At 43.6% G+C, this 22961-nt stretch overlaps 1 protein-coding gene across 1 annotated transcript; it reads left to right on the forward strand.

The window, feature by feature from the left end:
• The first annotated feature begins 981 nt into the window (after positions 1–981).
• rassf7a (Ras association domain family member 7a) lies at positions 982–22490 on the forward strand. The gene is made up of 6 exons (XM_083916552.1): positions 982–1265; positions 16333–16526; positions 17260–18182; positions 20256–20430; positions 20530–20637; positions 22211–22490. Exons 2-6 carry the CDS (start codon positions 16424–16426, stop codon positions 22240–22242), a joined length of 1341 nt encoding a protein of 446 aa, XP_083772678.1. The 5' UTR covers positions 982–1265; positions 16333–16423; the 3' UTR covers positions 22243–22490.
• The last annotated feature ends 471 nt before the right edge of the window (positions 22491–22961 follow it).

Consider the following 22961-nt stretch of genomic DNA (forward strand, 5'->3'; position numbering starts at 1 on the left):
GATGTGATGATAAAGAGAGGATAGGTGTCGATAGAAAAAAAGGGGTCGCCTCATGCTGAGGGGCTCCCAGACATTCCCCCTGACTCTTTGGTCACGCATGTCTTGTCTCTGTGTTTGTGTGCGAGAGGGGGCTGTGGGGGAGAAAAGGTTCAGGATTTTGGCATTGTTTAATAAATGAATGTCAAGTAGTGATAATTGATTAGGCTTTTGTTTTGTATATGTGTTGCTCTCTGGACCAGGGGGGGTAAGTTTTGGGTTGCGTCATTCTCTCATTTTCCCACAGGGCGTTGTCCAGCTTTAACACACACACACACACACACACACACACACACACACACACACACACACACACACACACACACACACACACACACACACACACACACACACACACACACACACACACACACACACACACACACACACACACACACACACACACTGGCTCTCCAATCGCACCTGGTCCGCTGGACTATGACCTCATTCCAGGAAAAGGAAGAAAATCACCTGACAGACTCATTTGTGTAATCAGCTGTTCATGTGACTGGAGGCTAGAGGCAGGATGTCTAATGCCTCAGGTTATACATCGTACAAACAGCAGAGACCTGTATGTAAATACACATGCATGCAAAGAGTTTCCAGTTTATTCTGCTCTTATCTCTGAGCTGTCTTACAAACATCCATTTGCGTCATCAAGGAATGTAGAATACAAAGGGAATAACTTGGGTAATTGATACAGAGAGAGAACGACAAAGCCGAAAAAGCACACTTTCAACTACCTGAAAAGGGGGAGGTACCTGATCTGTCAGCACAGCAAGCAAGGGAGGGGATAGAAAGAGAGAGAGAGAGAGAGAGATAGAGGAGTGACTGGGAGGGTGTGTTTCTGTGTGGGTGAGAGAGAAGGAGGAGGGGTGTAGAGAGAGAGAACCATAGCAGGCTCTCAGATCTTGGCTGTGGTGAGGACACCAAGGAAAAGTGCATTCCTGAGGCAGCAAGTGAGGAGAAGGCAGTAAGATAGAGCGGAGAAGTCGCAACATCCTTTTAAATTCTCTGCGAGCACGTCTGACCGCCTCTGACCTCCGGACTCTGGACTCGCACGCTCCTCACACAAGGACTCGCTCACTGCCTCTCACACCAGCCGCACAACCTGCTCCGCTGCTCTGTGGAAGTAAAGGATCCCCAACCCCGAGTGAAGAAAAGAGACAGGAGAGAATATAAAGCAGGAAATAAAGCCACAGAAGAGAAGGAGATCATCCTCTCACTCGGTGAGTGTAAGGGCTTTCTCTCAGAGATTGTTTGAATGTGTCCTTGCCTGTTTAAAATGTCAGCGTCAGGAAGTTTCTCTGAAGTCAGCCGATCTGTCTGTGGCTATGCTGTATGTTCCAGCCTGCAGGTGAAGAGAGCTATTATTATTAATGTGTGTCTAATGTTAAGTGTGTATTTTTTGTTAGTGGCAGAGAAACAAAGAGAATCTCGTCTTGTGTCTTTGGGGAACTAAGCTGTGTTGTTACATGTACCTGTTGACACTAGACCCGCCACCCAAGTACTCCAAAAGGACCCAAACCTGTTTGGGTGAAACTCCACTCTTCTGGATTTCCTTTTTTTTTCTGCTTTCTTCTGTGTTTTTCTTTTTGTGTTTGGAGTACTCCCAGTGTGAGTCAGAGAGCCAGCCGGTCTCTATGTGCACGTTTATTCTGCGTGCAACTGTGTTGGAACTATGAGACGAGTGCATGCTATCTCTTGCACAGGCTTCCCGTCACTCAGACTGCTCCTTTTACTGCTGTAGGATTAAAGATTAATTTATGGAGGGCATGAGCAGAGTTCAGCTCACTCGCAGCATGTTCTTACCTCATTTAACTGTTAACGTGCTAGATATCTCAAATGCCAACACTAATGCACAAAACCACTCTAAGCCTATTTAAACATTGACTCATACTAATGCATGGCTAGCATCTTATTTAACATTTGCAAGCATGGTATGTGTCAGATAGTGGAACTTGGAGCTCATTAGCAGGCTGTATTTGTTGTCCAATCAGGGCCATCGATTGTGAACCCCTCACTCTCCCCACGGGAGGCTATTATTTTTGTTCCTGACAGACTGTGGGAGTTACACAGTTATACCTCAAGTGTTATCTCTGTTTGTGCATTTCACACGGTGAACTTGGTTCCACAGAGATAATGTCGTCATAGTAAATGGTTGTAGAACCAAATGGACAACTTGGACTTAAACATTTATCAGAGCTTTAACTTGGCTCCCATTCGTTTATTTTAGTTCTAGTTCAGTTTCAGTTATATGTACCCGCACTTTGTAAGCCTTGCTCAAACTTATTAGCCCCACTTTATTTGTGCTTCTTTAACTGTGTCAGGTGCTGGTACTGACTCTACACACCGCATGCACCCGAAGAAAGCAGTCATCCTGAGTAGATTTGTTTCAATCGGAAATGCCTCAGAAACTGACTAAAATGCTGGTTTTGGTATCAGTGAATAAGTGAGTCTGTGCACAGATCCAGTACCGTGTAATTTAGCCCCTAAAATGTAGTGTTCTTTTTCCTTTTATGACTGACAAACTAGATAATAAAAATAAGTTCTGTGGCATTCATTATCTGTATGTATTTGTTCATGTTTTACAAAGGATTTAACCTGAGCCAGCATTCAACAATAGCAATCATACCCCATGCATACAGTTAGTAGTATACAGCAGATAAAAGATATATTTACACTGGTGTCAGATTGGCCAATACACAAGTTCAGGAATCATTAATTAATAATTAAAACATTTTTTGAACATCTCTTTTCTTAACTAGCTTATAGTACATTTGGAACCAATGAAATGTAGAAAGTAGAGCTTGTTTTCTTCGGCAACTTGATGGACAGAGCAGAGAAGTTGTGATATAATGTACTTCTGAATGTCTCCTCTCTCTAAAGCACTGAAGTTATTCTACTTAAAGCAACTATCAGATGGCAGGATAATGACGTGGTTGCCAGCAGTCTGAACACATTATAAAACTTTCAGCTTTCTCCCCAGCCTTGTTTAGTTAGCACTTCTTTTGTCTCTCCTTCCCTTTGTGTCTCTCTCACTGCCTAGATATTTCTTCTTTTCTATCACATGAATGAGCCTGCTCAGCATGGAGAGAGCAGAGTGTCCTCTGAGAGTCGTCGTGCCTTGTTTTCCGCAATGTTATTTTTACTGCTCTTTCACTGCTGAAATACACAGATGGACTCTCCTCTTCTTCTAGAATAGTCTGTCTGTCTGTCTGTCTGTCTGTCACTGAGCTCGCATGGCCAGGAAAGTAAGTCCACCCATGCACGCAGAGATATCTCTTGGGACTCTTGATGGGAATTTTCAAAGTCATTCTTCATGCTGTGAAGGGACTTAATTTCCCGCCGTTCTTATCAGGAGTGTTTCTCGACTCCTGCAGATGCATTCAGGGCCGGAGGTAATTGGAAACGCTATGACAGCATGTCGTCGAAATAATATGTTTGCATGTTTAGGGTTGTGATTATTTATGGTAAGGTGGTTTTTGAACCACTTTCTCCCTCCCTCCCCTCTGTCTTTCTTTCTCACGTGTTGCTCCATCTACCTCTCTTGCTCCCCTCTAGTTCTCTTCCGTGCGCCCCCCCTCCGCCTGTGCAATGTGACGGAAGGTAGTGCATGCTCCGCTCAAGTCGGATCCATTAGGGATGAAAGCACACTGCAGTGATAAAAGATTGATCCCGGTCCTCCTCGCAACACATTCACATCCCTCACACCCTGCTCCCTCATCCTCCCTCGCACCCCTATTTCCAATCCAAAGTCAACCCAGTTTTCAATTTATTAAATCAGCTGCACTTCTGTCTAAATAAATCATCCTCACCAAGTTTAATGTGGCATACTTTCCTCACAGGGTTTCATAAAGATTTTTTCTTGCTTTACTCGGCCTGTTGTAAGATTACAAGTTCTTAGTGACGCAAAGAAAAAGTCTTATTTGGACAGTACATTTTCTTTAAGAAATATGACTGTTCCTCTTTCACTCCCCAGCTGTTTTTGTTGTACCAGGAAAGGGTATTATGTACTTGGCTAGCAGAACCAGTAAGAGACTGGCATCCGGCCCAGCATACACAGTCCTTACTTCACCTGTTGTATCTGAGGAGGTAAAGACAAACACAACAAACCTGTAGTTTGTCAGCTGGGAGGCTATAATTACTCAGAGGAAGGAGGGGGATTCGGAGAAGGAATTTCACTGCGGCTCTGCTTTTTGATCTTAAGACATGAGCAGTTCAAGAGAATTTGAAAACACATTTTTGGACCGATCAGAAACAAATGTACACGTCTTCTGATCCTAGCTGGAGTTATGAGAAACATACCCCTAAGGGAATGGTTTGTTGCCAACTGCAGGCCATTGTACTTGTTTTTGTCTTCAGTCAACCTTTTTTGGCAATTTTGCTAAAATATTTTCAGGTCATTGAGTGGCACAAACATTCTTAGCCTGAATCTCTCTTCATCCAGCCAGCATGTGCAGGTCATAGGTTAGATTAAACCACCTGCACTCAGAATGTCCTTGCACAACTTCGTCCACCTAAGGATATGTTCCCAAATGAATCCAGCAGACTGTAAAGTTCAACAGAGTGAACGCTGTCATTTCCTGTCATGGTTTTGTAGCCTACATGGGTGTTTGTTTGTCTCATCATCAATCCCCTAGTTTCACATGTACTGTTCAATTCTAACAGCTTGAAAACACTGGCAGGTTATAGTTGCTGGGGTTATGGACGTCTGTGTATGTTTGTCTCTCTCTCCATGACTCTCACTTCTACCATGTGTAGTGATTGTAGCGTGGGTAAACATCTCTGCCAGCCCCCTGGGACGGACATGTGACTTTGTGCATTTGTGCGCATCTGTGGATGTGGTGTGTGTGCGTGAGAGGGAGAGTGAGCAGCAGGTTGCTCCCTTGCTCAACCAGCCATGCTGTGTTGACTATCTGCACACAGAGCTCTCTGGGCAGTAAATAACATGGTGCCCCAGCCAAGGGCCCAGGACAGGTCCAAAAGGGGGGGTCAAGACGCCAGCAAGAAAAGGGAAAATGTCTGCCTCAGGGCTCGGAGATACTAAATCAACAGACAGTAGACGGGAGAGGCAGGTGGATTTGACAGACTCGTCCCTCACGGTGAGAGGCTTGACGTTAGACCTGTCAGCGAATGCAGATGTGTTTGATCAAGCACATTAGAAGCCAAACAAACCAATGACTCGATGGCAGTTACTGGTGCACGAAAGCACATAGGTGAGCAGAAGTATGCAGTAGACCTAAGTAAATAAATGAACATTTCCAAAATAACAATCTTCCCTAGAGTCTCTCTGATAACTTTAAGATTACATTATAGGATTTCCTAAAATATTATATCATGTCATATTATAAATATCCCAAATATTAAAGCTTTTCAATGTAGATGTATAACCAAGGCATGATGAGTGGAAGGCATGTGACGGTATTAAAGATTTTCTTTTTTTCGAAACAAGTCTTAGAAGCACCCAGGAAAAGCTCTCATCAAGTAACCTCATATATATATATATATATATATATATATATATATATATATATATATATATATATGAGTGATATACATTAGACTGCTATGTTTCCCACAACAAAGTCACAAAATGACCAAAGTGCACAGTGTTTTTCATCCGTAGAGATGAGCAGATAAGACATACTGTCAGCGTCAGGTTACTCGCTTCTCTGTGGTTTAAGGTGCAATATTTGACTAAGACCTGGGACCTGTTCCAAGATGCCGGTTCACTGAGTTGCCTGGGTGCCTTGGCAGAGTAAAACCTGGATCCATCTTAAAAGTGGAACATGAACTGCTCCAGGTCTTACATTGCAAAGTTATCCAGATAGTACGGTAAATTTGCTTCATGAAACAGGTCCTTTGTGATAGGCCTCAGTTATCGCTGTGAAACTGACCACGGAGCCTTGTCTGGTTGCTTTCATTTGGACATATTTCAGACTTGGTGTTTGTGTCTGTCTGCCCACTGTTGAATATTCCCCCTTTTAACAAACACTCGTCTTTGTGCTGTCTTCATGTCTAGCCTCGCCTTTTATCACTCCCCCTCCTCTCTCTTTGTCGTTCCCGGGGGGTAGCCGACTTATCTCTCATATGTAAACTGAACAGCAACAGCCTCGTCAGTATTAAGCTGTGTGTATATGCATGTGTGTATCCATGCCAAAGATCACCACGGTGATCTTAAGTCAGAGGGGTGAAATGCCGTTTTCTGGGAGTAAAGGAGCACCTCAGACAGATATACTGTCATGGTCCCAAAGGTGAGCCTAGGGTACTGGGAATCTGCCATAAATCTGCACCCTTCCCTCCTATCTTTTCCTTACTCATCTTGCCCCCCCACCCCCACCCCACCCCCCAACACACAAACACACACACACACACACACACACGCACACGCACACGTACACGTACACGTACACGTACACGTACACATACACATACACATACACACACACTGCTCTGATAGGCATGATCATTGCTCCTTCCCCAGAGTAATGACAGGGAGAGAGAGTTGTGTGTGACACCTCCCCATCAGACTATAAATCAGGCTTATTGAGAGGCCCACCCTAAGCCTTGTGATCCACATGCAACATAAACAGATTCCACCCTTTACTTTCTGTGAGCACACTTAGTTTAGTTTTGGTACTGACCAAGCACTTTGATCGTTTGATCACCCTTTGGTCAGATACATTGTTATTTAAATACAGAGTTCGCTAGCTTTAGTATTTTCTTGAGGCAACGTTCCTGTTGCTTCTTTTGTCAAATGTAGAAAAACATGATGATATTAATTAACATAAGATATTAAAGTTTTTTTTATCATGGCATGGTTTATTGTTTACATGATTGTAAATAATATCTGCATTCATATGCATTTACAACATTGTTAAAAGGGTTTTATCCTCTTCCAACCACATTAAACAACCCCCACAAGATTCTTGGCACTGATGCTGTAATTATTCTTGATTGGTGAAAACTCTGCACCCTTCAGAAAACAAAACACTGTGGGGAAAAGATGTTCTCTGCCTGAACACCTTTGGTAACAGTCCCTTTGTGCCTCCTTATACAATGATGACTTATAACTTGTTTTCTTCCTGCTATTTTTGCATGAACTAACCTTTCCAGTATCTCTTCTGATAAGTTTCACTTAAAAGGAGTTGTTCATTCAGAATATGACTATAAAGCCATACCAATGCGTGAGCAGTGTGATTTGGAATGTTTGGAAGTGTGATCAAAGTACAAAAGCTTTCTTATTAACTGAAGTCGAAACATTGAGTTTGATGACACATCCTACATTCCACAGTGTATTTCTGTTCGAAACTCGCCTCCTTATCTCAGCACACACAACAACATTTTTGTGGAATGAATCTCCCTTATGCTAACGAAAGACAACATCCTATCAGTTTGTGGCAGGATTTGAGATGCTGCGATAGGTTACCTGAAGGTCTAACAAACACACACGCTGACTCTTTTGCTCCATGGCTGTGTTTACCAGTATCCCTCTCTCCAAGAGCCAGGTATGTTGGAACTCCCTAGGTAAATATTGGGAGGTGTGTGAGAAGAGATTTTTTTACATAGCAGACTGACCTTCCCATTGAAGTAATATCTTAATCTGTACAACTTGTGGGTTTCTCTGAAACTTTCCCCACAGTTGTTCATAAAACGTCACAGTCAGAAACTCTGGCTTTCAGTTTCAGTTTCAGAGGGATCTAATAAAAAACAGCGGTGAATGGATTGCATTAGCCATAGTAGTAGTTTGTGAACTGCCTGTGTAATGTGCGTGACCTCAGATTGATGTCTTTGGGGGGACACTGGGTTGAATCCTACACTTTCATCTGTGAAAACATTCATTCAGCAGATGGATCTGTGTTTTCCTTCTGTTGGAGTCATATATTTTTGTTGTAATAGTACCGTTCCAACCCTGCACAAGAATGTGCACCTGCTCTGTCCTCGATTGATAATTGCTGCAGCTAAGACTGAACTCAAAGATCCCATATTATAGAAAGTGAGATGTCCGTGACTCGATTATAAAGCAGGTACTATATACTATGAAAGGATCAAAACAATCACTTCACAGAGAAACGAACTGGCTGCAATAATGGTGCATAAAGTGCAAATGCATGTAAACATTATCTAGTAGAACCTCAAAATACAAGAGTGAACCTGGAAATGAGCATAACATGTGACCTTTAAGTCTTGTATATCTCTGCAGCACGTGACAGACTGAGCTGTGTGTAAAAGACGTTTGAACTCTCTCTCGCCATTGTCTTTACATTACACACATAGATATTTGTTTCTTCAGGCATGATAATGGCAATATTCCCTTCAACTCAGATTAGGACTGGCAAGTGTATATTGCATCATGGATTGCATGGAATTAGTTATGGTGAACGACTAACGGCAGTCTCAGTCACTGTCAAAATAGCCTTTTTTCAGTAACTCCGCAGTCGTTTCTATTTTACGACTTAAATGACATTCTGTTTCTTAGATTGACCCAATGATGTTTTCGTGTACATATTATGAGGCCTTATTTTGGATTGTGCGTCAGGAATGTAAGATGGCAAAAATAGAAAACTAAAAAAAAAAACAGTGAATAATTGATATAAGCAGACATGGAAGCGACCTTTAAATTACTAATGAGTTAAGCTTCAAACTTGTGACACTGGAGGTCATGGATTTCCTATCTCCTCAATCACACACACACATATGCGGAAAGTGAGCGTGGAGCACCCACGCATGTACCTGCAAAAAACTCGACCATAAATTGCATGTGTTGGTAATTTTAAGGCTACTAATTTCCACTCACATCCAGTGTAAATTGCATCCTTTGAATGAGTGGGTTCACTTTTACAGTGATGTGTAACTTGAATCCCAAATGAAGTATCATCTTTAGGTTTGAGTCAGCCTGTCTGCCGTCTATCTATGTAACATATTATTTTGGCTATATGATAAGTGCATGTACTCACTGCACAGCCTATATGCATGTGTGTGTGTGTGTGTGTGTTGTGTTCTCTAGTGTGTGCGCTGTGTACATATGAGTTTGGCTGGGAACACAGTGATGTCCTCCTTCCCTGGCAAGCATTGCTGAGTCAGGCCGAGAGTATATAATTACACATGGGTGCCCATCAGCAGTCTACGAGCCTTCTTCTCTGGCTCAACCAACAATACAAAGTCCTGTACTCTTAGGAAGCCACACCACTCGTCACTGAGCTGAGCTCTCGGTGGAGGCCGGCTCTACCCGGGCTTCGACAGGCTATGTGCAATCCCGTATTATCATTCTCATTATTAGCTGCTGTCCTGTGGTTGGATCCATGAGTCAGCGCAAACAAATTCCTGGTCTCTAACACGCTCGCCTCCGCTCTGTTTCCGGTATTGAAGGGAGCAAGTGAATGACTACAGCCGAACCAGGTATGAGTCAGTCTTTCACTCGGTGAGATGAATAATGTAGAAGTGTTTTGTTGTGGCCAGGGCTGTGTAAACTATTGCGCGATAGTGTTTTGCCTTTCAGTGAGTGTGCCAGTGTGTCTTTATATTTCCAAAGTTAGAATAACAAAATCTACTTTCAAAGCATTTTCAAGAATTTAAGTTAAATAAAAAAAATGTTTTTCCCTCACACCTCTGTTTCCTTCTCGCTTGTGGTTCAGGCCAGGTTTCCATCTGTCTGTGTGCGAGTGCTTTTCGTGATTCATGATGACTGGGATTTCACACTAAGTGCTGTTTTACACTGTGTGACTGTAGTGGTAGTGATGGCCACAGGTGATGGCCAGATGAGGCCCGCTTCAGATCAACAGGAGTATATGACCTCAACCTTTAAACCCTCCTCAATCATCACAGACTTTACATGTAGATGTATGATAATAGATGTAGCAGCAAAGAGTTGAACAATCCCATTTGTCCAGCTGATCTGGGATTTGAGTTTGCAATCTTTTTTCTAGCCAGTCTGCTTTTGTAAATACTTGGTAGCGCTGCTTATTTTTGCCCTTGATTTGGAGGCAAAGGTGCCCCTGCATTAATGAACCAGCGATCCACTCTCATTGAGATTTCACACTTTGACGAGCCAATCATTATAATGGAGAACACTGAAAGCTGCAGCAATATATCCCTGTGTGGAAATATGACGACTAAAGCTTATTAGTGCTGTTTCTGATTCCTTTTGCGCTGAGTCATTAGCATGTCAATAGAGGAGAGACACAGGCGGACGGGGGACATTTTCAAAGACTAGGTCGGTCACAAGCATTTGGATTTCGCTCCGAGAAATATTCGCCAAATGAATGCGATGTGAAAAAAATGCATTATTCATTAGGCGTTGTGATGCTACGGTGAAGCTCCGTTAGCGGGGAACCAGGCAACCGTTCAGTCTAATTAACGAGCAGCTTGTCTGGAGAGCCTGCTGCAGCCTGACCCTCTACTGTGAGGAAGAAGAAGCAACACAGTCACTGTCATAATAAAATACACAAATGTACACATACGCGGTAATGCCTGCAAACAAATTAAATGTTATCCTAAATAAACAACATAACCCAGTTTTCTTTTCAAAAGTAGAGCGAGTTACACAAACCACAAAGAGAACAGAATGTCCTTTGATATTTTGTAAACACCTCCTAGACAAACTAAAGCATCTAGCTCAGACTTTGTTATTTTCCCATCATTCTACTATCTTGTCACACCATAAAAGCAAATCATCTCCTGCACGAGAGGTATGTCTAAATTGGAAAGTTGCAAGTATTATTATTTCCCAATCGAAGCCCTTAAATGTTGGATCTGGTTTCCTCATGTGCCCAGTGGACCACTCCCTACTCTCAGATCGCAGGCACCGGAGCCCTGCTGATACTGACTTGCACATGGGAGTTATGGTGTTGAAATACAGTCAGGAGCAGGTAAAGGCATAAGGCTAGGCTAGGCCTGTCAGTGTTATCATGGAATGTAAAGCCTCACTCCAAATATATTTTATATTTGCCCAAGGGCTAAGTTGTGCAAATGTTTTGTACAGGGATTAGCGCATTCAACACTTTAAAATGAACTTATACCTTTTAGAAAAAAATATGATCTTTTAATACTTTTTGGAAATACTGGTGAATTTAAAAAGAAAACAATGCAAACTGCATATAAAATAGTTCAGATGTAAGAAAAGAGAATGGGAAATATAAAATGAACAAAGTGACAAAAAGCCTTGTTCATTAAAGTGCAATGAAGTGAAGCTTTCCAGAACCCTAGGGCTGTGACTGTAAAAACTTGCTCATTGTTAATAATGATGATAATGTTTTTTTTTTGCTTCCAGCACCACCTCGATACGTATCCAAATTGTCACATAGGCAATGATAGAACCCTAAGAAACAGGTGGCGTTTATATGCATTTTGAAATGATAAAAGGCAGTCTAAACTCCTGCAAGGTACACACATTTGTAGTGTGTAAGCTGACATTTTTCTTGCTGCTGTGTAATGAAGCAGCCACTGAGAATACCCATGTGATTCATCACAAGATTAACGCAGAGAACCAGTTCTAGTTGCTGAAGCAAAAGGATAATTTTCTGCCTTTATGAATAATCATTGTGCTGTACTCAACTCAATGTTGTGGACTATTCTGTTTGTTTTCGGTCTCATCGGTCTTTGAGCACTTACACTGTGTTGAAACGCTGGATGACGAAGAAGGGGGAGGAATAAAGAATGCAAAACAGGAGGCGAGGGAGGACAAAAGAAAGTATCTGTTCTCCCCTTTACTAGTTTTATCTGTGGGAACATGTGGACACAGCAGAATGGCACTGAAAGCTTGGTGTGGCACGGCAGACGACCCAGCGATGCCAGGGACCACAAAAGAAGCAACACTGTCTGCTGAGTGCGAAACCAGAACAACAATAGTGTCTCTGCATTACAGATGAGACCAGGCTGCTCGGTGCCAGTGTGTTACTGGCTCTTTGAGTGTTTGTGTGTCTCTGCCAACCTGGACCAGAGTGGCACAGAGGACGCAGCTTCTCTCTGCACTGTTCATTGTCCTTTTTGTAACAGCGGTGTCTAACCTATTATGTACACTTTAACCAGCCCAGGGCCAGGGTCTTATTATCTCTGTTGATACTGATAGGGATAACTGTTTGTCTACACTTGTTGTATCAACGTGTGCTTGCGTATCCGTCTGTGGCTCAGATCTGAAGAAGTGCATTATGTGCACTCTGCCCTTTGCTCCTGCCATTGTTCCCTGGACTTCTGTTGCTTCAGAGATAGAGCAGCATCTCATAAAGATAGGCCTAAATGGCATGTGTGCTTGCAAATACACTTACAGGCTTGTACATGAACGCAAGCACACCCACCCTTTGACCATTTGACTTATATGACTCATGCACACACACACACACACACACACACACACACACACACACACACACACACACACACACACACACACACACACACACACGCGCACACACGCACACACGCACACCGCCCACACACAGGGGGGTTAGTGGAGATTGGGTGTCTGCGTTGCTGTAGTTTTTGGTTTATGGACACTTTTGTGTGCACAGCTTGTCCAAAAAGGCCCATCGATTCGCAGCCCAGCACTGTTGCTCACCCAGGATGGCACACAGACGAGCCGAATCATGCCCAGGGCTGTGATGCTAACCACTTCTGCCTTGAGTCAAATTCAGCAAGGAGCCGGAAGGCTGTTATTGAAGAAAGACAGGCAGAGGCACAGACAGGGTGATGAAAGACGCAAAGCGGGTTAGCTGGATGGGTGAGTGAAGATGAGAGGGGAGAGGAGGGAATGGCACATGGCTCCAATCACTGCTCTTTTCTCTACCGCTCTTAATCGCTGTATCTGTCAGATGTTTTTATTTTGGTCCCCCACATTTACTCTCTCCCTTTCTCATTTGCTCATTGTCTATCTTCTTCACTGTCTCTCTGCCTATTATCATACTGTATGGCTAGTCTATTTTGTTCATTCAATTTAAGATCCTCAAATGACTTCTTTTGCTTGTGTCTGAGCCTGAAGTGCGATATTTTGTAATTGTACACGTTCTTCCTCAGAGAAAACATGCGACTTGCTTTAGCTCAGAGTTTCAACTGAAACTGTGTCCTGTTGTGATGGGGGTGGGTGGGGCTGGAATGAAGGTTGAGGTGGGAGCTGGGATGTTTTTATCAGCTTTCCGGGTGACCTGATTTAAAGGGAGGGGTCTGGAAGTGTGAGTGTTGTCATATGGATGCAATTATGCGTTTCAGATAACTGAAGTTCCTTAGATTAGAATGGGTGTGTGTGCAGTAGGGATGTCACAATATGAGTTTCTGATATTATGATTATTGTCAGAGGAAATATCACGGTTTTCACAATGCTTTATCTGGGAATTTATTATTTTACACTAAAGAAGAAAACAGCACACAAGCATTATTTTATTTAATTTTTATTTCCTGCAAATAAAAAATGTAACATTGAAAACAGAGGGTTTCCCACGTACTCATATAACTGGAATTACATGCAGGTAACTACTACATATAACAACAGAAACACGCTGTGTGAGTTTAAACTGTTTCGGTCCAGCTTACTAACATTACATTCGCTAGTTCAGTTTTTTTTGTTTTTTTTTACCTTAAATTGAGGATAAAGTGGTGAAAGATTATCTTGAAGATGTTGGAACATCACTCTGTAGATATCCAAAATGCTCCCATGCTGCCAATTTAAGGGGATTTTTGGCAGATTTAAAAATGGAATATCAGTTCCCTCTGACATTTTTTTTATAGCTCTTTAAGGCTTTAGGTTAGTGGCATGATGACTATACCGCGCACAAAACAAGCCGGCTCACACACTTGCAAGAGGAGGTTTCCCCGTACACACAAACAACGTGACTCGCGAGATTTGTTTTCCCAGAACATCAATGCAGAACAGTATAAATATAGTAGGTTCTACAATTCTTACAGTTATGAAACCGTGACTTGATGTAACCGCTGTTATGGCAAAATCGGTTAATCCCAACATCCCTACTGGGCATAGTGACTGTGAATATATGCAAAGCAGTCTGCGGCCTGTCTACAGTAGGCTTAGAGTCACACTTCTTTTTGGATTGACAGACTGTTTGGCTTCTGCAGAACATTATTTCAGCCCCTATCTTTAGTTTTAATGATTTGCAGACTAAATGTCCCAAACACTGAAAAAGTGCCTCTCGTCCGTTTGTGTTTCAATGAGAACTGACACAGGACTCCGGAGTTGCGCGGTGAGAAAGAGCTGGGTCAGGCGGATGTCTGGTTCTCAGTGTTGTTGTTCCTGTGACAAAGAGAATAGACAGCAACCTGAGACTCCCAGGCCTGTTTGTTTCCTGTTAGTGCAGATTATCACATTTCACCAGCCAGGAGGGATGAGAACTGAGCATCATGGGAGAGTGACATCCTGGGAGATGTCTGTGTTCCATTTTAATGAGATTGTTAACAGTTCATAGAAATCTTGGACAAATATTGAAAACCTCCAGGTGATGTACAGCCTGCAAGTTTGTTATTCTGAAAACATGTAGATTACACCAAATCCAGTTAGGTATGACCTATTTTCCCTGTTGCAGGCAAGTTGTGTCAACCTCTGTTTGAGCTTTGTAAAGACTTTTTCTCACAGTGCGTTAACATAGAGGAAAGTTCGGCCCTGTCCTGAAAGGTAGCATTCCACTTCACAAGGCTTGAAGACTTCAGATGTTTCTTCTTGTTCAATTGTGAATGTTTTAAAAAACCCTCACAGCTGAAGGGATTGTCTACCGACTCTGACTCAACCAGGGTTAATTATGTATTGCAACACAGCACACTGTGCCCTCTTGAAGAAAAATAATTCATTTTTTTTTATTTCGGTAAGCACTCCCTTTTTCATATCAGCGCTCTCTCCAGAAGAAATCACCATGCTTGCACAGCTCAAAAAGAATTCCTACCACATGTGATCATCCATCTTGCACCGCTTTTTTTTTCTTCTGTGATCTCGATCCGCGGGTTCAATCTCTGAGCTGCGCTGTCAGTCCCTCCCGTATGCGGCGTCATGTTGAGCCGTTCTGTGTGATGCTGTTGCCACATCAGATAGGCTGTTGCTCCCCAACAGAGTCTGTGTTTGCTATCTAAACAGCGGAGAAGTAATGGTGGTGCAGGGCAGCCAGGTCAGCGACAGAGGAGGGGCAGGGGTGAAGGGGTTAGGGCTTTGTTAAGGAAAGCAGGAATTCTTCCGGCTGGCATGTGAAGTCAGTGCATTCCTCCAAAGCAGCTCCCTATAGGCAACCAGTGGAGCAGAGCCAAGCACTGAATGAGGGGCAAGATAATGGTGGGGCTCAGAATTAAACATCTCCCATTTAGAACCAGAGAGACAGACAGAAAGAGAACGCCATCTGTCTGACTCTGGGTGAAGAGTTGTCTTTAAACCACCTAGGCTACAAAGTTTCATTTACTGTGCCAAGTTCTATAGATAATCCCACTACCGCCCGAGGCGTTTCACTTTTTATGAGCACTGCGGTATTTTATTACCTTGTTTTGAAGCTTAGCTGTAAAAGTACAGGGGAAGGACTGAACATAATATTCATTTAGGTTAAACCTGCTTCCCAGACCCATGCTAGGCAACCTGCTGATCTTCTCTCTGAAGTCCGACAAGGCCCACTTCTGGTCCTGCTGAGGGGGATCAAACTGAGGGACACGCACACTTGTTTTCTCCTTCCATGTTTCTATGTATTTCCACCCGCACAAACACCCTCTACCAAACATAGACACACTTGAGTTGCTCCACTTTCCCTGTCCGTTCCCCTCGGCAGTAAGCTATCATAACGGCTTTGAAGGAGGGCAGCAGAGCGTTTAATTGGGTTACAGATTGGCATTTTTTGCTTCCAGGTCCACAAGATACTGCCGGGGCTCTTAACTAACCACTAGGAACTTAACAAAATGCTACACTGCTCTACCCCTCAGCTGCTGGTCTTGAAATTCACAATCCAATCATACTCAATCATACATACAAGTGTTTTGTGTAGAAACTGGTTTTTCAACAGAATGGCGTGTGTGCGTGTGTGCGTGTGTGCGTGCGTGTGCGCGCGCGTGTGCGTGTGCGCGCGCGTGTGCGTGTGTGCCTGTGTGCGTGTGTGCGCGTGTGCGTGTGCGTGTGTGTGTGTGTGTGTGTGTGTGTGTGTGTGTGTGTGTGTGTGTGTGTGTGTGTGTGTGTGTGTGTGTGTGTGTGTGTGTGTGTGTGTGTGTGTGTGTGTGTGTGTGTGTGTGTGTGTGTGTGTGTGTGTGTGTGTGTGTGTGTGTGTGTGTGTGTGTCTCATCAATCATATCAACACACTTCTAATATGTCTCTCTGTTCTTGTCTTTTAGATTCAGTGCCATGCAGTGTTAAGTCAAGCCAAGCTGAAGTGATCTGGTTTGAAAACCATCTTACCCTTCACCCCGTCCTGCCTGGTCCCAGATGGAGCTCAAAGTGTGGGTGGACGGAGTGGTGCGGGTCGTGTGTGGCCTGTCCGAGGAGACGTCCTGTCAGGATGTAGTCATTGCTCTGGCCCAGGCCATCGGTGAGTATATCAAACTCTTTTGCGCCGGCTTCCAAGCTGTTGTTGCTTGGCACCTCAGTTTATCTTATGGCCTTTAAGTGATTAGATAAAAGCCCTGCAATGAGATTTCGATGCAGACAAAACAAGCGTACTTGTACATGCTAAGGTGGCAGCAATCTGGTTCTGCACTCACCTTTTCATTCTCCACTGACCCAAATTGAGTATTGGATTGTCAGGGTGTCCATTTGGATTGGATTTGAGCCGGCTCCCTGTCCCTGTATCCTCCGGCTTTATTCAAGTCTTACGCTGCAGCAGCGTTGAACAACATAAATCCAGATTTAGCACTCTCCTCCTTCCATGAGTGAGCTGCCTGCCAAGTCATCGGGGAGGGCTTGTCCTAATTTCAAGGTCCTTGTGGAAACTTCAGAACATTTTTTATATGTTGTGTGAGTCTTAGCCTTTTATTCCAATCCTCAGAGGCGGAGATTTAAAGGTATGGGCATCATCACAATGCCTCTGATGTCATGTGTTCGCTTAGCACGGCTTGCATAGAAGCAGTGGGAGGAGTCAAACCAACTACTTTAATTGCACTGAAGGAGAAGAAATGTCATGACTGATTTTTGTGATATATGTTTTGAGTTATGAGTGTCATGCAGCCTCTTCACTTTGGTGCTTTAGGCAAGTTAGTTTGTGTTGTCTTTCAGTTTGTAGGTGTATTTCTTTATACTTACTCTCTATTTCTCTCTGTCCCCAGGTCAGACAGGCCGTTATGTTCTCATCCAGCGTCTTAGGGATACAGAGAGGCAGCTGTTGGCCACAGAGAAGCCTCTGGAGTCTCTGGCTAAGTTAGGCCAACATGGTGGCGAAGTTCAGTTCTTCCTGCGCCGTACTGGCCCCAGTAGCAGTGACGGACCCAGCTCAAAACAGGACAGACCAACTCCACCCCCACTGCCCAGGCATCCTGAGCCAGAGCCTTCAAAACGAAGCCAGCCTAAGAAAGCACTTACCTTTAACCTGGGGCCATCCACTTCTCCTAGAACCAAACAGTTAAAAAGGTCTCCTCGGGACTCTCCAGAGCAAAGATCCTCCCCCTCCCCTTCTCCCAGCCCTGTATCCTCTCATGTGCCATCCCCTTCTCCATCACCACCTATAGGCCCATCCAAAGAGGAGGTCTTTAGGAAGGTTCTTCAGCAACAAGAGAGACTGAAGGCGATGGAGGCCCAGCTGGAAGCCCTAGAGAGGGAGTCACATACCTCGGAGCGTCCCCATCCATCTCCATGTCCTTCACCAGTTTCCGACGCCCACATACAAGAAGAGATGGACACTCTGGATCTCGCATTCCGGAAGAACCAGGCGGAGCTTGCCCACGAGAAGTATTGGGAGGAGGAGCTTCAGGCAGAGGTGGAGAGGGAGTTAGGAATGAGGAGGAAGCTGGGGGAACTCCACACCAAGCTCGACGATTGCGGACGGCGGCTCCATGAGTTCTCTGTCCGCTCTGCTCATCTGGAGCAAGAGATCCAGCGGGAAAGCCAGACAGAAGGGCAAGCCAACAGACCCGAAGAATCCCTCGATGTCGTGAAGGCAGAGCTCCAGAACCGAGAGGATCACGGGACAGAGCTGGAGGTGCGGCTATCTGAGACTGACAAGGCTCTGGGGAAGGCAGAGGCTCTGATGCAGGTAAGGAGAGAGGTGACGGTTCAGGAGAAAGGGCTATAAATCCACAGCAGCCCGTGTGTTGTCGTTTGAGGGGTGCAGCACAGACCCTCTTCTAGCCGCACTGTAAAACTGTATCCCTCTCCTACCTGCATACTGCAGCAGACAAACGAGTGCAGAGACACTGGAACACATGATTTATTGTGGCATTTTTTTATATACAAATAATTATTCAAGAAATTACAAAACATGAATGCTGTACACTCATCCTACCTTGTATGAAAATGTTGTATTGCTTGAAGAACTATTTACAGTCTAGCTGAACTGGTTCGGCAAGTATCATCTTGTATGCATGTTCTGAACACGTGGTTACTAATGGTGTTTATATTACATTACCAGTATCTACATATTCTTGTACTTTTTGTATTGATAATGAGATTAAAGAGGATTCATTAGAACAAAAGCCCATTTTATTGGATCAACTCAGCCTCAACTTCAGGTAGTTTGTGGTGTCATTGTGTGTTTACTTGGTGGTTGTCATAGATGCACCTGTATCAATAAAAGCCTAACCCAGTTTCATGCGGAACTCAAGTTTCCTCGTAATCCACATGAAACCCCAGAGCTGAACCATCCACTTCATGGAGCTCATTCAAAATAGTTCCAGCCGGGGGAGTGAAGAATGAAATTCCTCTTTTATTGTAGTAGGGTAGATGGCATTTTGAATGTTATGCCACAAGGAAATGGAGCATACTGAAAACATTTGTAGTCTCGTGTTTCCATGTCTTCATTAGAAAAGACCAGCCAGAATGACAGACTTTGTGTCCCATTCTCAATCCACTGGGCTACAAGTAATAACTAGCAAACTAGCTGCACAACGGATTCAAACATAAGGATGAGCTCATTCAGTCTTTCACTCAGTCATCCTCCTGGGGATATGTCTGATGAAGTGCCCAACTGATGGAACAGAGAGGCAGTGTGTCATGATCAATTTGCCAATTATATACAAAGCATCCTGCTGCATAACAGAGGTATTAGGCTGTTGTGTTTTTCATACATACTGGTAAATTATGAACCACCATTTCATAACAGGACTGCAAGAGTGTAATGTAATGTGTAATGTAACTACAGAGACATTTTGCAGTTCGGGGCAATTATCACCTGGAGGATGCCATTATTTCCTCTAGATAACATAATACGGGCAACTTAATACCCTATAATAAAGCTCAGTCCATAGTAATGTAAAGGTGTGCACGTCTGGCCGTGTCAATTATCAGTCAGCTGACAGGTTGAGGCTGCCAGCCGAGTGTTTAAGTGTTGGTGATGATCAGGCTAATGGAGGCAGACCTGCAGGTGTGAACTGCCTCAGCCCGCTGCCTCAGTCAAACATCAATTACGGGTATACACACCCTCACAGGCGCTGGGGTTGGGGACTATGGCATTCTGCTGCTTCCTGTACTGTGTGCAGACCCTGACTAAGCACAAATGCATAGTCGATTAAGACTGATTGACTGGCCTGTGTGTGTGCGTGCATCACAGTTTAATTTGTGGGCGCAAAGGTGGTGCCACTGTCTCGATTGAGCATCTATGAACTCCACATTTTCAATAACTGGAGCAGCAGGCAAATGAGCATTGTTAACGGTCCGTCTGTAGAAGTGTATGCCTCAGGCTGCTAGAATCTGATAGAATCTGGAAAACATGCTTATGGTAGTTGTGGGACTTTAATGATCCATTGCAGCTGAATGGTCTGATGATGGGTGATAGGTGACTGACTAAACTTGTAGACTCTGCTGCCCCCCTATGGTGAAACATTGTTTGGCATTTACAGTACAGTAGAAGTAAAGTGGCCTGAAGGCCAAATACAGCAGTCCTGCCGTATGGATACAATAATACATTCTGCCGTGTGTTATTATTACAGTTCTCATCAAATCATGCAGAACAGAATCTACTGATTGACAGGCATGTTTAACTAATCTCATGTTTGCTGCGCCCATTTACAAGCAAACAAGGTGTCAGTTTTCAGTGAGTCTACACTGACTGATGTGAGCTTTCAGTCGTCCATTGCTTTCCTCACTGATCCGTGTTCTTTTTCCATCGCAGTCGAAACAGGAGGAGCTGGAGGAGTTGAATAAGGAGCTGAGGCAGTGTAACCTGCAGCAGTTTATCCAACAGACCGGTGTCCTGCCGGCGCACACACACTCACGCACAGATCTTCAGGAGCAACTGGAGCAGTTAGAACTTGCGCATCTTCTGCAGGATGGATACAAGAATGGAAGTATGGAAACAAAAATAAATATTCAAACTCGACATTGTATGCTCGGTTGTAAAAACTTAGATGACTTGCCCTCTAAACATGTCTTGTTCTCTCCATTAGGCCACAGTCTAACTCAAGTGGAATCACCGCCTCGCCCCACTGCCAAACAGTTCCTGGGACATCCACGCAACCTGCAAAACCCTCTAGTGTCCAGTCTCAACCCTGAGGGTGTGTATGTGTGAGACCCTGCTGCTTCCCAAGTCCATCCCGCTCTGCTCCTCTCCTCCCTGGTCCCAGAGCCCCTTGCCCCCCCCCCATTACTTTCTTCCCCAGCTTGATTGGGTTTAAGGCTACAGCTGCTGTTATTTGGTGTTGGTTGGTGAGATCATCTGTATGGTGGAGGTCCTGGCTACTTCTCAGCAGCTTCCCTGTGTTCTACCTTTAAAAGGCTGAAAGACTTCTCTCCTGCGCCTTACTCTCAATCTTCCGCTGATTCCTGTCTCTAACTTTTTGCAGCTTACTTAACACATTCCTTCCTCCCCTTTCTAACGTATCCCTAATTTAATTCTGTGGGTCTAGTCTATCCTGTCCTGTTGTCTCTACTCCCCGTCCTCCTCCTCTCTCACTGTTTGCTTCTGGACTAACATTAGCTGCTTTCATAATACTTTAATACATATGGGAACGCCCCCCTGTGATACAGAACAGCCTTCCCACCCTCAAGTCCACAGTCGTCTACCGACAGCTGCTTTTCACCATATCTCCATGTAACACATTGATCGCACTGGGAATGACTGTAGCAGACATTCTGATTGTAGCGCTGTTTTTATACTGTGACATGGAAAGATATGAAACCGATGCCATTTCAGTTTGGCTTTCATGTATGGATACTATTTATATGTTAGGTGAAGTGGGGGGAATCTATACAATGCCTTGTACTTTGGTGACGCTTGACTTCCAAAGAGCAAGAGCCTTTCACAGAAGGGCTCTGCAAAATGTATTGCACTGTCCCATTCTCTTCCTGTGTGAAGCCTTGGCCCTGGTTTGCCTACAGAGAAATGTATGTTTCGGTTTAAAAACAATTTCTTTTAGAAGCCTATAGCCTCTTCATTGCTATTTTTGTCAAGCTCCATGCTAAAATAATGGATACATTTAAAAAGTAGCGCAACAAGGCCATGGTTTGTTAACATATCTTTCTTTTCCTCCATTGGGATGGATGTGCCAAGTTGTTTTGCTGTCATCACACCTAACATTTGACCTGTCATAACTTGTACTGTAAATTCAGGATGAGCTTACTTACCTAAGGCCCAATAACAAACATCAAGCGAACAAGGGAAGTTTTTGTATTTCAGTGCTTTGGCTGTCTTCATTTCTGTTATCCACATATGACCATCCAAACCACCTAAACCAATATGTACTTTATTACAGCACTTAGCATCTTATTATGTATCTCTTTTATGCTGACAGGTCAAAGTGGTGTGTGTTTGAGTGTGCACTCTCTCTGTGTGGTGTTTTCTTTGTGGGATTATACAACTGCTTGGGAAACTACAATTATCTCAGTGCTTGTTAGAGAAACCACTTCTGCCCCAAACTGTTACTCTGACTGCAAGACTTCAGTCATAGTCCATAACCTTCTATGGGTAAATTAATTAACCCAATAACTGGTCTTGTGTCAGCTAGTGCTTGTCATAGGCATGTGTGAATATCTGGATTGACCCCGGTCTCTTCTGCTGTGTCTTAGCTGAAAACTGTTTTTTCAAAACAAAGGGATCATCATCCCCACTTATTTTTGTGTGTCTTGCAGTCCTGACATCCCGAGAGTCGTCATGGAGATAAAACACGGACCGCAGGGCCAAAGGAAAAGTTGTACACTGTTCTGTCACCGTCACCTTTTATTTAACCCGTCTTTATAATTCCTTATTTAATCGACCATGATATACATACTGTATATACATAAGACAAATATATTTACAGAGTTTTGCTACTGTAAACACTGCAAAGTATCTGTATGAAATGTAAAAATAATTTAGAAACATTTTACTTAGAGCAATGATTACTATTATTGTGTATTTAAATATAATAAAATGTGCATTGTGTTTTAGATACATTTTTTTGTTGAGTGAATGTTTTTTTATGGCCTGTTTATGGAGTTACATTTTATTCTAATCATCCTAGCAACTACAGTAACCAGGAGTGGAGGTGAAGTGCATCTGGAATACCCTGCCGTAAATAATTAACACACCAGTGTGCACTTTCTAAAAATTACACTGCAATGAAGCTCATGTGAAATGCATTATGAATATGTTATAGGTACTGAAATATGCATGCTCTACTCATGCCTTGTGGTACATGGGTCCTATGATGCACGCATAATTTCTGGGCGCTTAAAAGGCGGTATTCACAGGTGGCTGATTGAAAGTTCAAGAAGTGCATCCTTGGCTCCAGAGGGAAATGTGGCAAACATCCTGGTATCACAACCTCTGCTGATATGGATGATGTAACACAGTGTATCTACAAGACATGTGACCATAAAGGCACGAGGGCACTACAGAGCT

Source organism: Echiichthys vipera, assembly GCF_963691815.1.
Source record: "Echiichthys vipera genome assembly, chromosome: 7".
Taxonomy (NCBI): domain Eukaryota; kingdom Metazoa; phylum Chordata; class Actinopteri; order Perciformes; family Trachinidae; genus Echiichthys; species Echiichthys vipera.